Here is a 16,820-nt window from a genome sequence, read left to right as displayed (position 1 = left end):
GCATCCAGCTTATGGCTGGAAAAGAAGCAGGGGGGAAGTTTGTTTCCTTTTTGTACTTGCTGGATTTCACTTGTCTGTCAAAGCCAAAAGTGGCAGCACTCTCCTCTTACTACGAGGTGCAAATTTTTGGCTCTGGTTTAGTCAGCTTATCTGTGTGAGCAGCTCTTTTCTGCAAACTGGAGGGTGTGCTGGGGAAAGATCACTTTAATGGCCCCATCCTGTATCCTTTTTCCCTGAGCACGTGTAATGGGCGCTGGGAGAGAGGCAGTGCTGACGTTCAGGGAAGCTTGGCCTGATTCCAGGTGCTTGAGTTTTAAGCTCTAGAAGAAGCTGCCTCACCAGCTGTGGGTCTTGTAGGAATGCAATTATTTGGGTGGAACTTCTTTGTAGGCAGGCATTGGGCCTCAATGGTTGGGAAATAACCCTGGTGCCTCCTGCAGATGAGACGTCAGGGGGTGTGAAGGAGTGTTTGGCTTCGCTGGCTGAGGAGATGACAGACCTGGCTTCTCACATCCCTCCCTCTTCTGGACACCTTGAAAATGTACAGAGGTTAGATTTCTGCCAGCCTGTCTTTTCCTCTCACCTGTAAAGTCAGGGCTTTGCTCTTGATCCCTGAGGTTCCATGCAGCCACTCCTGTTAGCAGCTCTGGTTTTATCCGTGCATCCTCTTCCATGTGCACTGGGTGAGGAAATGCTGTCTTTATACATAGAACATAGGTTTTCTCTGGTCTAATTGCAATGGCTTTGACACTGAACTTTGCTGAATCTGTTTCTTCTTGCTGAAATGCACAGCAAGACCTTCTTTGATAAATACTGCCCCGGGACTAAGAGCCAGAAAGTCAGGATGTAATCATGAGGGCAATACTGCAAACTGGTGTGGGAGAGTATAGGTATTCTGCAGTGTGAAGAAATTTAATTTTCTCACAGAAGTGGAATGCCAATTGCATATGAGTGATGAGCCTTCTTGGAGAAACTCTCTCTGGAGGAACAGATTACTTTAGAATCTGCAGTTCTACTTGTGGCTAAGATATATGTAGGAACTGCCTTGATCATTTTGGTTTGACTTCTTGTTTTACCTTCTAGGGCTGCAGAAATACTTGCTGAAATAGCAGAGAACGTAAATGCCCTAAGAAGCCTGCTGTTTGGTTCAAGTTCCCCTTCTGGTCTGGAGAGAAGCTGCCCAACAAATCTTGCAGGAGAGTCAGCAAATGTTGAAGCACAAAAGGTTGAAGTGCCTGAATTTGCTAAACAGCTTGAAGGTGACTTCAACATCTGCTCTGATGCTACACTAGCTGGCCTCTGGGAGGAAGATGGTAATGAGGAGGCAGAGAGAGAAAACTCTGCTGTGGAAGGTGGGGCTGCTGAGGACAAAGCTGACAGAGGTGCCTTCATGTCACTGGACATCACTGAGCAAGAACTTGAGATCTTGGAACGTCAGGCTGCAGAAGAGCTGGACAATGAAGCAGTGCCTGAGGTAATGAGAAGCTCTGTTAATTATGGACATTCAGCCTAGGAAGTGATTTCAACTGAATTCCCCCCAAGTTCTTAAAAAGTTGTGTTCCTGAGAGAACGTTAAGGCAGGCACAGAGTCTGGAAAATGTGGAGGTTGCCAAGCTGCTTTTCAGCCACATGGTTGGGAGGATCAATACTGAAGGCAGAAACTCTACATTGTCTGATTGGTTTTCAGCTTTCAGTTGCTAATGTCTTGGGAAATAATTTCTTGCATATGGGGAAAAATTCTGTGTTGTAGATTCTCCAACTTGGTCATGACTAAAAAGCAGATCTTTTTCTGAGGGATCTGTAAATAGCAGTCCTTGTAGTGACTGCTGAATGGAGATTGATTCCTCTTAAATCAGAATAGTTGCTTCTGTTCCAAGGGTTTGACACATCTGGTGATACTACTGCTTTAGTCTCTTATTACAGGGCTTTGCTATGTTCTCATGTTTCTTTCAGATAACTTATTTTTAAATTAGAGAATGAATATTGAGGTTAGTTATTCTTGGTAAGAAGTAAAAGCATGCCTAGAAATAGCTTATAGTTTGTACAGAGCTTGAAAACTTATGGATAAAAAATAATTTTGCTGATAAGAAGAAAATTTCTTTTTCTTAGGAGTCATCCTCCACAGATAATGAACAGAATATTTCCTCTGTCATTGAAAGTGATGAAGAACTGGAAATGGAGATGATTAAAGTGAGTGCCTTGGGTTTTTTAGTTTTTTTGGAGGGTTGTTTTTTTTTGCTTTTTTAGGTTTTTTTTTGGTAAGGATGATGCTTTAGGGTCACAATGGAGCTTAGTGTAGTTGAGGGGAGGAAATATGAAGCAAACCAGTGTCACTTAGCAGACAGGTAAATGTGTGGAGACTGAAGGAATGTAGTTTATTAATAATGCTTGCCTGGAATCTTGTGTCCTGCCACATCTTTGCTCTACCAGCTGGGCCTTGATCCACCCCCTTCCTGCTTTTGTGTCAGGTTATTCCTAAACTGCTCTGCTCTGGGTGTCCTGCCTTCAAACCTTTGCCCAACCCTTCTTCAGGGGCTGTAGCTCAAATTGCTTTGTAGCTGTGTCTCTCAAGCCTCTTTTTTAAAAAGTGGTTTGACTGGAATAACTTCCTGAGGAGAAGATTTGGATGTTGAATATTCTTTTTCTTCACCCTGGCTTTTTTAGCTTTTTTTTTCCTGATCCCTCAGAGTGCTGCCAGGTCACAAATGTTTGTGTGCTTGTACACAGAGGAATCTCTTGTTCACAGCTAAGTGGGAAGCAAAACTGAAAGGTCTGGGGAAAAAAGTTGAATTTTCTTCTATGGAAGGACCAGGTTTCTTCAGGATGGTTCTCAGTGCTTCATGTCAATCTTCTATAAATGCAATTTTGGTCAAAATAAAAAAGAGAGCTGACTTGAGTAGAAGGGGTTTAGTTAGTGTTCCTCCAAGTGGAACATGTTTTGGACACAAGGAATAGAACATGACATTGGGATCCCATCCTTTCTGTTTGGTTTTTGTTATTAGCTTTTTGACTTTGCAGTGAAGCTGGTGCCTTCATCTTGTTGAAAGTTTGAAAATAAAGAAACGAAAAAAAAATCCCCAACTGTTTGGGTTTTTTGGATTTTTTTGTTTGGTTGTTTGTTTGGTTTTTTTTTTTTTATGAAATGAAAGATTTCAATGTCTTCTAAATTCCCAAGATCTCTTTGCAAAGGAGAAACAGAACGTGTTGTTTAAGCACCCAGGACATTTCTCTTGGTATTTGAATGCTGAAAGTAATTTGTCCACTGGGCTTTTTTATGTGCTGGGTGCCAATAGATTTAAGTTATGCTTAGACAGATGAAAACTCATGTGTCCCTAGATCAAAGTACATTGTGTCTCCCCTTTCATGGTCCAAAATAACTTTTTCTCCTGATTTTTCAGTCTTTAGAAACTGTGGATGATTCCAAAGGAGTTTTAACAGAAAGAGAACCCAATCAAGCCAGGAAAACTGATGCAGATTTGAATATTATGCTGGATGGTGATGAAGATGAAGGTGTTGAGGAAGAAGAGGAGGAGTGTTTGGGTAGGTTTTCAAGTCATGGTGCATGATTAAATAAACAGAATTCCACCTTCTAGAGACTCAAGTGTGGAAACACAGTGACATTTTATGTTTGTTTTCTTAAAGCAGCAAGTTAAAGCTCATCTGGGTTTTGAAAGTATTTGTCTGAGTGTCAAGATGAAAAATTCAGAGGTGTCTTTGGCAACACGTGGTTCCCTCCTGCCATGATCAGCAGATGTTCTGGATGTTTAATGGGAATAAAACTGATCTGGGTCTCTAGAAGTCCTGTAGAACTGAGGGCTCAGAACACAGCTGAGGGAAAGGTGGCACCACCACTATGTTTTTTTTGTTCTGTTGTCCCACTGCTGCTTGTTTGTGGTAGAATTCTTAAGCAGTTCTGGCTCAGGGATGGTCTTGGGCTAATGCTTTGGAGCTGGCCCTGTGGAGATAAATCAAATGGGGGGAAAAAAGGCTGAAATATGAGGTGAAATGCACCTTGGTTTGATTGGATCATCAGTGTATGAAAGCTTCTGACCCTGGTTCTGCAAGTTAAACTGTAGAGCTTGTCACTGGCAGTAACAGCATCATCAGGAGAGGAGCCATTTGCTTCTTCCAAGCAGAAAATGGGGCTGCTAGACAGGGATGGATGAGATAATTATTCCTTTGTTCAGTTCATCTCTAAACAGCAGCCAGGGAGGCAGCTACAGGCAATCTGTGCTTGCCCAGCAGACAAAACTAGGTGGAAATGTCATGCTTTCCATTACTGAATGTTAATTACAAACTTCAACAGAGCTCTTGGATGTTTCTTCAGTTTTCCCAGCAAGATCAGCATCCCCTCATATGTCTCCTTCAAACCATGACTTTGTTAGGAACTTGGAGTTGATTGGTTCAGCAGGATTTTAAAGGCATGCCCAGTGCCCCCTCTGAACATCTCTAATTCACACAGCTATGCATTGCAATACCTGCTGCTTTGTTATCTTGTTAATCAAGCCATATGTTTCCCTCCTCATGAAGGGTCTCCAAGGAGCCTCTTTGCTCTCTTAATCCTTTATTCTAGCCTGGAAATACCTTTAGAGTTTGTCTTCCTTTTCACTGGGATTGCCCAAATCCTGGGCCCTGGGCATCACTAACCTTGAGCTGTTTGTCAGGGCAGTGCTTTACTGTCTTAAAATATTATTACAGATGAGGTTTTTTTCTCTCCTCTCTCCTACTAAAGATTCCTTGCTGCCAGAACCTAGTGAAAGCCACATCACATCTCTGAAGACTTATTTTGGGCATCCTTCTTTTAAACTGCAAGTATATTTTCTCTTACAATGTACACTCAAGGGTTTATTTTCTTTCCTTTTTTTTTTTTTCTATTTTTTTTTTTTTTAGTGCTGCTCTTTAAACCACTAACAAATTAGGACCTGTGTGAAATCCCTAAGCAAAGAAGAGCAGCAAGATGTCAAAATGAATGTTAGGGTGTGAGTGTTAACTACAACATTCTCCTCTCTCAGTAGAGGATGAGTTTCTTGACTCCCTTGATGACAACTGCTCTGATCAAAGGTTTGTTGTATCAGGTCTAGTTCAGGTGTGTTAAACACTGAGCAACAAGCTGCAAGGAGGTTATTCTCCATGGGATAAACTTTCTTAGTCTGATTATCCTTTATGTGGCTCCAGTTAAGGCAGGACAGGCTTCTCTCTGCCTAGCATGGTGTGATCACAACACAGGATGTGCTCCTGTACTTAAGCATTGCTGTTACTGCTCCTAAATTCAGTGGGAATGGGATGAAATTTTCCTGGATGACTGGTGGTGGAATGTTTTCTGTGTGAGATGCAGCTGAAGAGCCACACTTGAGGAGGGGAAGCTATTTTACTTAGTTAAAATATCTAGCAAATTTCTGAAGTGGAAATGTTTTGTTTTTTTTTTTTTTTTAATTGACCACAGTTATGTACACTTACAAGCCCATGAAAGGATGAAAATAGTTTGTCAAAATCAAGGTCTTGATTATAGAATCTCTTACATTGAAGAGAACTGATTTTCCTAGTGTTTGTGGCTCAGCCTTACTCACAGTTTTCTCTTCTGTGAACAACCTCATGGGATGTTGCATGCCTTAGTCCTGTTACAGGTCTCTGGTGTAATGCTGGTGGGACTGCCAGCAGTGTTTGGGAATATTTGAGGAGTTGCAGGGAGCAAAGACAACCCTGTAAGGCAGCCAGAAGGGTTTCATCAACCTGAAGTTCAACCAAATGTGCAGTTCCAGAAAATGTACATGGTGTGTGGAGTGGCAAAATGAAAACACTCCCCTCTGTTTCATTTCAAGGGTCCAGTGGAAAGTGATCCATTCAGTTTTACAAGACAGAAGAGATAATCTTGTTGTCATGGCAACTGGTAAGTTACTTTTACATCCTAAGAAGCAGTGAAAAAATTCTTTTCCATATTGAGGGGAGTAAGACTTAAACTTGGAGACTCTGTGGCTCACACGAGCATGGGGTGCCCTGAGTGAGACTGGGGGAGTCTGAGCCAGCTACCTTTGTCACTGACCTTGGTGCAGAGAGGGTATCAAATGGATGCTGACTGTATTTATCTTGCTGCTTTTGTTCCTCTACTGGCAGAAACATCACTTTTTTTTTTTTTTTTTAGGGTTCAACAAGGGGTTAGAACTGTCTTGTATAGCTGTTTGCTGTAACTGCTGAGGAAGCATGATGCCTCCCTTCTGCCTTTTTGTCTTTAAGGCTATGGAAAGAGCTTGTGCTACCAGTTTCCTCCTGTTTACACTGGATGTACAGGGATTGTCATCTGTCCTCTTATCTCCCTGATGGAGGACCAGGTGCTGCAGCTGACGTAAGTAAGGCAGCTGGACCAAGCTGTGATCTCTTGCCTGTGGAAACCCACAGATTGTTCTGCACAGGGCATTTCTTGGTGTTTAAGGTTGCAGCTTTGTAGAGCAAGCTGTTTGTGTGCCACCTAGAAAGCATATGTTTCTCAAAAGAGCACGTGCAAACTGTGTGAATGGTCTAAAAATCCCTGGCAGTGATGTGAGCTGGAGGCTGAATTGGCACAGGCTCTGTGCTGGTGGGTGGATCCTTCTCAAGTGTTTCTGGATTCACAGACCAAATCTGTGGAGAAGTTTCACAAGCTGTTTCAGCTTGGGGAAGTTATGCCAGGACTTAATAAGGCATCATTTGATGGTCTGAGAAGTAACATCTGAACAAGAGGCAGCTGGAAGCTGTGGGCCATGGAGATCTAAGTGCTGGCACAGACTTTTAAGGCTGACAGTACAGGGGGTCTCCTAACACCTGGCCTCTTCACCTCTTAAAAGATCCACTGTGGGAACCAGTGGATGACACTGAATCACTCTTACATGAGCAGTTAAAGTTGTCATCAAGATAAATCTCTGATTTGAATACCTGATAATGCTTTCTCTGTGTGCCTGCTCTCTGCCATAGCACCTCTTCACTTCTGACATTCCCCTCAGTTGAAGCTGTGGGCACCGTGCTGAGATCTGGAGTTCCTTTCTGCTTCATCCAACTTAGAAAGAACAGGTCTTTTGTGACAGAGGAGATAAGATGGTTTTTTTGGGTTTTTTTTTTTTTTTTTTTGAACTGAGAAACATCAATTATCTGTGGTATTTTCTGCCACACATCATGACTGTGTGCAGATGAATGGCTGGACAGCCTCAGCTGGCTCCATAGCCAGCTCCTGGGCTGAGCATTAATCAGCAGGGTGTCTATCATCTGCATTCAGCTTCCTCTTTGGCTTTTCTACTGTTTTTCCTAAGGTTTATTCACTAACTTCTCAGTGGGTCATGCATTTTGAAGGCTGAGGAGACTGAATTTCTACAACCTCATGCAACTGGGCAATTTGTCTGTCAGTCTGGGTGCAGTTCTGCCAAGGGATGAAACCCAGAGGAATGAGGGGGGAGGAGAAGCTATCAAAACAAAGGGCTGTAATAAAATGCTGCAAATCACCAAGTTAAGAGAACAGGGGTTGTGCAGGGTCCTGCAAGAGGCCAGATATGAAGTGGCTGAGCTGGTAAGTGTAATTAACATGCCTGTCATTAAGATGCAGCCTCACGATTGAAAATCAGCAGATGCAGCCCCAGTAGCTCACAAAGGATTGAAAGAAGAGGCAAACAGTTGCAAGCTAGAAAGGCTCTCATCATCCAGATGTGATCAGCTGCATCAGATAATAGCTGGAGGAAGGATACTTGGTGTATTTTTTTTTTCTTTTTGGATGTTTTATTAGTAAACTTAGCTCTTGTGCAAAGAAAATGATCTTTATTGCTCTGATTCTTCTTTGCACTGATCCAGTGTGTGTGCTGGGTGGCACGAGCACCACTGACCACTCTTCCTTTTTCCAAAGGCTTTTCCCACAAGGATCCTAGGAAGACAAATAGTCTGACCTCTCAGTTTGAACTCCCTTTCAGAAGTGCTGACACAGGCTGACAGCCAAGGTAGAAAAGAGGAAACCTGTTCCCAACTTGTGCTTTTTATCCCTGCAGAATGTCGGGGGTTCCCGCGTGCCTGCTCGGTTCAGCTCAGTCAAAAAACATCAAAGAATGCATCAAAGTGTGAGTCTGGGCAGAGCTCTCTGAGTCTGTGGGTCCTGACACAGCTGTGCTGGGGAGGTGGGATGGCTCCCTGCTCTGCTATGGCCATGAAGCTCTTGGTTCTGCTGCCTGGCAGTGATACTCAGGCTCCCCTCTGGCTGGGGAAGTGGGGCTTCTTGACTCAGCTTTGTCCTGTGCTTTAGACAGGATTTTACCACAGTCCTGTGGTTGTCACCAAGTCATCACCACAGTCCCAGCTCATTCTAAAGGCTACTACAGCTTCTCTGCTGTTTCTGCTTTCCCTGTAGCCCTGTGCACTTGCTTTCCCACCCTTCCAGAATGCTTTCTATGGTCTTCCTTCCTCTTGTCTCCCTCTCCCTCTCATTACTCTCTGTACTTGCTCTCATTTACATCTTTTAGGTGACCATAGGTTTGTTTTCATTTGCTTGAGTTGCTTGGCATTTTTCCTCCCTGACACATTGTGTTTTCTTGGTGTTTCCAGGGGTCAGTACAGAGTCATCTACATGACTCCAGAGTTTTGTTCAGGCAACTTAAAGCTGCTTCAGGATCTTGACCAGACTATTGGTAAGTTGGGAAGAAGGTGGGGGTGAGCTGGCAGGCAGCTTGAAGTCATAATTATGCTTATTTTCCACCAGTTTCTTGCAGCTAGTCAGCTTGGAAGCTGGTGTAGTGTAGGCTGCCAACAAATGGTGTCAGAAAATCCTGTCATTGATGGGGGTGAAAAAAAGTCATACATGAGAAGTGTCTTCAGCATGGCTGTGGCACGGGAATGTTAGACAAGTTACTGGGAACAGAGGTGCTAAAATACTGATCTTAAAATCACAGGGAGTTAACCCTATTTTAGCCTTTTAAGTACTCTAATCTCTCTGGTCTTTCTCAGAGTGGAACAATGAAATTGTGTTTAGAAACACCAGAGTACCTCTTAAGAATTCTCAAAGATGAAGCAGGTGGTGCATCTCACAGTAGGGTAAATTCAAGGTATATCAACTCCAAGGACTTTTTTTTTTACTGAGTTTCTAGTGCTGTGGGCAGAGAGCACTGTGGAGGGAGAAGACAAATCATCTGAAAGTCTGGAGTACCCAAGAAACTGTGTTTGGCTTCTGACACTCCAAACTCCAAACAAATGGGATATCTTTAGTCAAGTTGAGGGTTTTTTTCTGATTCAGAAAATATAAAGTTATTTTCCAGGGGGATCTTCCCTCATTTTTCTAGACTTTCATCTCTTTGCAGCCCTGAGACAGCCAGGCTTTGTTTTTCAATCTAGAAAATAAAACTAATGACATCTGTAATCAGTATTTATAACTAATATTAAGAAGGTTTGGGATTGGGGTGTAGGGGGGGAGGTCCTGCTCAAGATTTTGACCCCCTGTGAGGGATGTTGGAGATTAGGAGCTTGGAGAAGGAAGCAGATATGGGGCTGGAAGAAGTCTGTGAAAGCTTTTTGGCCTCTTTTACAGAAGATGCCATTAGAAAAATGGGCTTTGGGGAGTTGGTACAGCAGAAGACATCCAAGAAACAAAAATCTAGGAGGGCTGCTGGTGCCGTCCTTCTCAGGAAAGCTTGAATTTGAGGAGAATGGAGTTTTTTGTCAGTTTTGGGGTTGTCTTGTTCACCGGATTGTCTTGTTAATGTTTCCATGCTGTGGTTTTGTGCCCCCCAGGTATTACCCTCATAGCTGTTGATGAAGCTCATTGCATCTCTGAGTGGGGCCATGACTTCAGACATTCCTATAGAAATTTAGGCTCATTAAAGAAGACTCTGCCACTGGTGAGGGTTCAATATGTCTGATTTCCAGTGTAAGAGGAGGCTGCTGTCTCATTTGATTGGTTTGAAATGCCAGTCTCTTGCTGATGCTCTTTGGGTGTACTTGCCATGACATTCTGGTGTTTTTGCAGTCCCTGGCATTTTTTTCCAAATGCTTAAATGAGGCTATCCTGAACCTGGCCTACCAGAAACTTCTGGAAATGAAATAATTTTGTTGGATCTTTGTGCTTTAGAAAATGATGACCCTAAGCTTCTGGTTTAAAATAAAAGGGTTTTTTTGGTTGATAAACAGGCTGGATGAGTGGCTTAAGAGCAAGAGGCTACAATTTCTAGCTCAAAAATTTAGATCTGAACTTTAGCTCAAAAGTTTAGACCTGGACTTTAGCTCAAAAGTTTAGACCTGGACTTTAGCTCAAAAGTTTAGACCTGAACTTTAGCTCAAAAGTTTAGACCTGAACTTCAGCTCAAAAGTTTAGACCTGAAGTTCAGCTCAAAAGTTTAGGCCTGAAGTTCAGCTCAAAAGTTTAGGCCTGAAGTTCAGCTCAAAAGTTTAGGCCTGAAGTTCAGCTCAAAAGTTTAGGCCTGAAGTTCAGCTCAAAAGTTTAGGCCTGAAGTTCAGCTCAAAAGTTTAGGCCTGAAGTTCAGCTCAAAAGTTTAGGCCTGAAGTTCAGCTCAAAAGTTTAGGCCTGAAGTTCAGCTCAAAAGTTTAGGCCTGAAGTTCAGCTCAAAAGTTTAGGCCTGAAGTTCAGCTCAAAAGTTTAGGCCTGAAGTTCAGCTCAAAAGTTTAGGCCTGAAGTTCAGCTCAAAAGTTTAGGCCTGAAGTTCAGCTCAAAAGTTTAGGCCTGAAGTTCAGCTCAAAAGTTTAGGCCTGAAGTTCAGCTCAAAAGTTTAGGCCTGAAGTTCAGCTCAAAAGTTTAGGCCTGAACTTTACATGCTGCACTTGGAAGTTTCATCCTGTGTTCCCTAAATTTAGCCAACCACTTCAGAAAATTACTGCAGACTCGGGGAAGATGTAACTAAAGAAAAGGCATTCAGAATAAAACCCTGCATTGCAAATGCATTCTGGTCTTGGCTGCTCCTCTGAGCAGTGTTAGACCAAAGCTTTAGGAAGTGAAATATTAATTATTTTTCAAATAGCTGAGCTGATCCAGTGGTGATGAGCAGATTAAAGTGCCTGTTCACATGCTCTGTCAGTTTTGACTTTTGATTTGTTCTTTTTCTTCGTTTAGAAAAGCGTCGGTGACACCTCTTGGATTTTTTTTCTTCTGTTTTTCATTGCAGGTTCCCATTGTTGCTTTAACTGCAACTGCCAGTCCCTCAATTAGAGAGGACATACTGAAATGTCTGAACCTGAAGAATCCCCAGGTCACATGTACAAGTTTTGACAGACCTAACCTGTACTTAGAAGTTGGACGGCAAAGTGGAGATATCGTTAGGGATTTGAAGCAGTTCCTTGCCAGGAAAGGAAAGTAAGGATTTAAATTTGGTTGTGTTGATCCCCCCAGGTATACTTTGGTATTTTGGAGTTTGGGTAGTGTGTGATAAAGACTCTTAAACTGATTTGGTGTGGTAGACCTGGGCTTTCTCCATAGCTTGTCTCTCGTATCACTCTGGGCACTTGTGTCCTGTGTTGTGTTCAAGTCTTCTCCCAGTTAAAAAGAAAAAAAAAAAGGTTTTTGAGGCAAAGAGTGGTGGACTCTTGCTGTTTGCATGTTGAGGATCTCCAGGGTCATATCATCTTCAGAGGACCTCTTGTGCCACTGTAGCAATTTAAATGATTATGACCCATGGGATAACTTTCCAAACAGTATGGTAAAAAATGTAAGCCCATTTTTGTAAGTCTTGGTAAGATTTGGTGGAAAAAAAAGTTATTTTTTAAAAAATCTAATCTGAGGAGAAGAATTGTAGTATTTGTCAGAGCAAGCAATCTATTCTGGCTCTACTCTTCTCCTTGTCACAAGCCACCATGTGCACCTCTACAGCAACAAGAATTAATTTGTCGTGGCTCATTTGTACCTCTTTATTTAAATGTAGACCTCTCAAAAGTGACATCAGGAAAAGCTGTCCTGATGACTTTAAGGCAGTTGGGAGGCCTTATCCTGCTTCTTCTCCAGAGACTAAAACCTTCAAGTGCTTTGCAAAATAAACCTAAAAGCACCAAATAACTCCAAGTCCATTTTTCCAAAGGACTGGCAATTTGTGCACAAGTGGACCAGTTAAAATCTGTTCCACTTCCTAAATCCCCAGGAAGAACTGCTGGAAAAGCTAAATTGCCTTTTCAGCTGGGTTCAGTCAGACTTTTTGCAGCAGGGTGATGATTTCTGCTCTCTGTTCTGTTATTTACAGCAGCTCTGCTTATGAGTTTCAAGGTCCCACCATCATCTACTGCCCTTCAAGGAAGGCTACAGAGCAGGTTGTGTCTGCACTGATGAATCTTGGTGTGGCCTGTGGGGCATACCATGCTGGCATGGGAATCAAGCAAAGGAGAGAGACCCACCACCAGTTCATGAGGGATGAAATTCAGGTGTGTAGGAAACAAAATCTTGGTCCTAATTTATAATTCCTCTCTCTCTTTTTTTTTTTTTTTTTTTTTTGTGAGGGAGCGATTGGGGAATATCAGCATGTGTTTCCTATTTTAACTCTGTCCAGGCAGAGAAATTGCTGGTCTGTGCTGACAGCAATAGGATTCCTGGCTTATGTTTCAAATTCCTTTAGTTAGTCTCTTAAAAGCATGGAGCATCAGAAGAAAATAGCAGTAGCTGGAACAATATCACCAAGTCCTGTGAGCTGCTTTCTCCTTCCTGCAGCTACACAGGCAAAGAGTTATCCTGGGACTCCTCTGTTCCTCTTCACAATGGCTTTTTGTGCCTTTTGTTTGAGAATAGCTGCTTGGAAACACTCTAGTGTTTGCCACAAGACGACATCTCTAATGTTTATAATTCTGTGCTCATTCTTTGACCAAAATCAGACTTAATGGTGCTGTGGAAGTCGAGTCTGACTCCGAAGCCGTTGTCATTTAGGCTGAATTTTGAGTCTGCAGCAAAATGTTGTCACAGAGAGGTGTGAGCATTAACCCAGGCCTGTTCTTGATCCTCATTTCAAAGACACTCAGCACGTGGCTCCTGTTTTTGCAGTGTGTTGTGGCTACAGTGGCCTTTGGAATGGGCATCAACAAAGCAGATGTCCGGATGGTTATTCATTATGGTGCCCCCAAGGAAATGGAATCCTATTATCAGGAAATTGGGAGAGCTGGTCGGGATGGGCTTCCTGCCTCTTGTCACATCTTGTGGACTATGACAGACTTGAATTTTAACAGGTAAGTGGCTGAAGGTGACCACACAGGTAGCCAAAATACCCCAAAAGAAAGAGGAGCTGGGGTTGCAAATGGTTAATTTGTCAGAATGGTTCCACATTTTTTTCCTGCATGCACACAGTACTGAGCATACTGTAATTTTTCTTGGAGATAATCCCCCAAGTGCAGTAATGTTGATGAGTTTGTCCTTCTTCCAGTTTGGCTTCCTGAGGAGGCTTTGCAATGCAGGCAGTGATAGAACCTTTTTTACACCTGCCTGATGTGGTTTTAGAGCCATCATCACCTCTGAGGAGTGCTGATGCTGCAGAATTACTTAGTTTTGCTCTTCATTGTCTGGATCTAAATGAAGAAATGGACCTTTTTTTATTCTGTATGGGGGAGTATTGGTTTTAACAGGAGACCTGATTTGGTCCCATAGCTATTGTAGGACCAGAACAACCTCTGAACTTGGACATTTGAAGTGGTGGTAGGAGACTGTTGGGGTCTGTGGAACCATTTCCTTCCCAGCTCTTTTTCTGCCAGGCAGAAACTTGCTAAGCTCAGCTGTGATGATAAAAGCTATGGAGAAAACAGGCAGGCAGTTTGGGTCTGGTTTTAGTAGTGTGTTTGGTTGGGTTTGGGTGTCTTTTTTTTTTTTTTGTCTGGTTTTTTTTGTTTGTTTGTTTTTTGGTTTTTCCCCCCCCCCCCCCTACCTGTTTCTGGTGAATTTGAGGTAATCACCTGGCATATTTAATTTTTGGTGTGGGACAAGGGAATATTGGTTGGTATTTAAGGCTCTCCATTTTTCCTTCTCCAGACATCTGCTAAGTGAGATACGCAGTGAAAGCTTCAGGTTGTACAAACTGAAGATGTTGGCAAAAATGGAGAAGTACCTCCAGTCAAATAGCTGCAGGAGGAAGTGAGTATTGGAATCTCCTTAAGGCTTTAATGTCACTTCAGTCAGGGGGGGAAAGGGGGGGGAAAGGGAAAGAGAGGGAAAGAGAGAGAAAGAGAGAAAGAAAGAGAAAGAAAGCCACTGTGACTTGGTCACAACTGGAGGTTGTAACCAGAAGGCATTTTAAAATCACAGTGAATGTCTTCTGCACACTTTTTATAGTACAAGGGTTAGGGCAGTATCAAGAAATAAAGCTTTCAGTGTGTTTATACATAAACATCAAATGTTTCCTTGTTTACTTTAAAAAAAAAAACCAAAAAAACAAAAACCCAATTTTTCCTTTACGGGAGTCAAGGCTGAATAATTGGCTCCCCAGTGGATTTATTAGTGATGGCTGATTTCAACTCTGTTTTCTGCAATAAATTTAATGTGTAAATTCTTGGTCTTTTATTTAATTCCCTCCATTCCCTTGGGCAGAATCATCCTGTCTCATTTTGAAGACAAACAGCTCCGAAAGGTTTCCTCTGGCATCACGGGCACAGAAGAATGCTGTGATAATTGCAGGTCCAGGTAAGCTTTCTTCCCTGAAGACTGATACAAGAGGTTATGTTCTCTCAGTGTGACTTAAAAGGCAAATTATCTAAGAGAATTGACTTTTTAATTCATCTGATCTTGCAGATGTTCAGCCTGGAGTTGATCTCTGAACAACTGTCTCTAACTTTCTCCTGAGCCAAGCCATGAGGTGTCTCAGAGCTCTGAGTTAAGCTGGGGGAAAGCCTGTAATCAAAATGTGGTCACAATCCCTAAAAGGGTTTAGAGCAACACTCTTAGTCTGCAAAATAACTTCTGGTCATCAGTTTAAATCCTGTTAGGAAATTAATCCCAAAAGGAAACATAAGTGGAGCCCCATGCCATGTGTCTAAGGTTAAAATGCCAGAGTGCTCAGGGAGCAGCTCTCCTCTTACAGTCTGTGCTGACATCTGCTCTTCCCAGCACTGCTAACAAACTCCAAGATGTCCTGAAGGGAAGCTGGGGGGTTGGTAGTCACACAGGTATGAGCAGAAACACCTTCCCCAGAGTCTCCTCTGTGCATTTACATACTTCCCCTGAAGTTATAACAAAGGATTCCTTCTTCTTTGCTGGTAGCCTGATGCTTCCTGATCAGAGGCAAGATGTTATGCTGTGTTGCATTGAGGAAAAAAGTTATCAGTTCAGCTCCATTTCCTCTGTGCTTAAGGATTAAGAAATCTTTCCTTAGCCTCTACCTAAGCTAAGCAAGAAGATAATATGAGAGATCATAATTTCAGTCTTGGCAGTTGTATTGCTCACATAGTGAGTTTATGTTGCAGAACTAAAATCACTTGGAAAAGATCATTGTCCTCTTTCTCATCCTTAGAAGGGATTTGTGCCAATTTTTCAGTGGGAAGGTTAGTAATAAATGCATTAACAAACCCTAGAAAATCTTTATTGGGATTGCTCTTTCCTTCTGGTTTTTTTTTCCCTTTGTGTTCTTTTTTTTTTTTTAAAAAGACAAAACTTCTTTGCAATTAGGTGCAATTTAAGAAATGTCTTGTGTGCTTAAACCAGTCCAACTATTCAAATACTAATTATTCAAACACTAACTGCAGAAGGTTGCTGAGCCAGTGTTCCTCTGTCACAGAAAGTACCATGAAGAGCTGCTTAGTGCTGCACTGGGCTTAACCACAAGTGACCATGGCTTTTGCTTGCTCTCTTCTTCACCCTAAAACATGTTTAATTGTTTATAATAATGTAACTTGAAGGGTGTGTTGTTATAGAATGGTTTTGGTTGGGAGGGACCTTAATGATCATCTAGTTCCACCCCCCTGGATGAGCAGGGCCCCCTTCTACTAGACCAGGTTGCTCAAAGTCCTATCCAGTCAGTAATTTTATTTAGTTTTTACTTAGTAGACAATATTTGAAAGGAGGGAGGGGCCTTGATTTGCTTGTGCAAACTTTGGCTTTCTATGTGCATTTCAGAGCCTCTTACTGTGCAGTCTCCAGTGACTCAAAAGGTGGTTTGCAGGACTTTGGGAAGCAAGCACATCAGCTGCTGTCTGCAGTCACTGCCCTGGAAGAGAAGTTTGGAACCAGACTTCCCATCCTGTTTCTCCGAGGGTCTGTAAGTGATAATAAAAACCTTTGCATGTGTCCCAAGAGCAGAGGGACTGGTTCTGTGCCTTTGCTCACTGATACACCAGGCAGTACTTGGGTTTACATAATGTACAATTGCCTGGACACACACATAAATTTGGAACCTTCTTATTGGAATGCTGGGTATCTGTAGAGAGAGGTAGCCTGGGCTTGCTGAAGCTGCTCAGCAGCACTTCCCATGCAGCAAATGCCATTTTGTATCTCAAGGCAACAGCCATAAAAACCAGTGGGCCTCCTAAGCATGTTGTACTTAATTTCATGCTCCTACAGCAAAGGAATAGTGTCTGCCTCCAGGCTCTTGCTGTCTTAATTCTGGGTTTTTTTTAGCAGTGTAATATGGCCCAAGAGTTCAGCTTAGAAATAATACCTGTTACTTGTCCTGTGGGGAGCTATCCTGTATTTTTTGGGGGGTTGTTTTAAGTTGGTTATTGAAAACTGTTTGTTAAACACATGTGCACCAGCCCAAGTATTGGCAGAGGTCCTAAAGCTCCTCCTGTAAGGCCTGAGAGCTTTTGGTTTTGTGTTTGTTTTTTTTTTTTTATGGCAAGTTTGTTTTTGTAGAGACTTTAAAGGGTTCTGTTCTTTTTTCAATGATGATTCACCACTCCTGTTATCCTTTGAGCAGCCT

At 42.4% G+C, this 16,820-nt stretch overlaps 1 protein-coding gene across 4 annotated transcripts in view; it reads left to right on the top strand.

The window, feature by feature from the left end:
- The window catches only part of WRN (WRN RecQ like helicase), a 43,917-nt gene that overhangs the window by 12,251 nt on the left and 14,846 nt on the right, over positions 1-16,820 (top strand). For all 4 annotated transcript variants that reach the window (XM_071744008.1, XM_071744010.1, XM_071744007.1 and 1 more), the window contains 16 exons: positions 441-549; positions 1,084-1,474; positions 2,110-2,190; positions 3,399-3,540; positions 4,733-4,808; positions 5,820-5,887; positions 6,232-6,340; positions 8,001-8,069; positions 8,551-8,633; positions 9,730-9,836; positions 11,115-11,302; positions 12,180-12,357; positions 12,968-13,149; positions 13,943-14,044; positions 14,498-14,590; positions 16,019-16,160. In XM_071744008.1, the coding sequence (XP_071600109.1) occupies positions 441-549; positions 1,084-1,474; positions 2,110-2,190; positions 3,399-3,540; positions 4,733-4,808; positions 5,820-5,887; positions 6,232-6,340; positions 8,001-8,069; positions 8,551-8,633; positions 9,730-9,836; positions 11,115-11,302; positions 12,180-12,357; positions 12,968-13,149; positions 13,943-14,044; positions 14,498-14,590; positions 16,019-16,160 (2,120 nt within the window). The remainder of the gene's footprint in view (positions 1-440; positions 550-1,083; positions 1,475-2,109; positions 2,191-3,398; positions 3,541-4,732; positions 4,809-5,819; positions 5,888-6,231; positions 6,341-8,000; positions 8,070-8,550; positions 8,634-9,729; positions 9,837-11,114; positions 11,303-12,179; positions 12,358-12,967; positions 13,150-13,942; positions 14,045-14,497; positions 14,591-16,018; positions 16,161-16,820) is intronic.

This window comes from Heliangelus exortis, chromosome 4, assembly GCF_036169615.1.
Source record: "Heliangelus exortis chromosome 4, bHelExo1.hap1, whole genome shotgun sequence".
NCBI classification, from domain to species: domain Eukaryota; kingdom Metazoa; phylum Chordata; class Aves; order Apodiformes; family Trochilidae; genus Heliangelus; species Heliangelus exortis.
The sequence above is the reverse complement of the archived record's forward strand: the minus strand, read 5'-3'. Positions and strand labels throughout refer to the sequence as shown.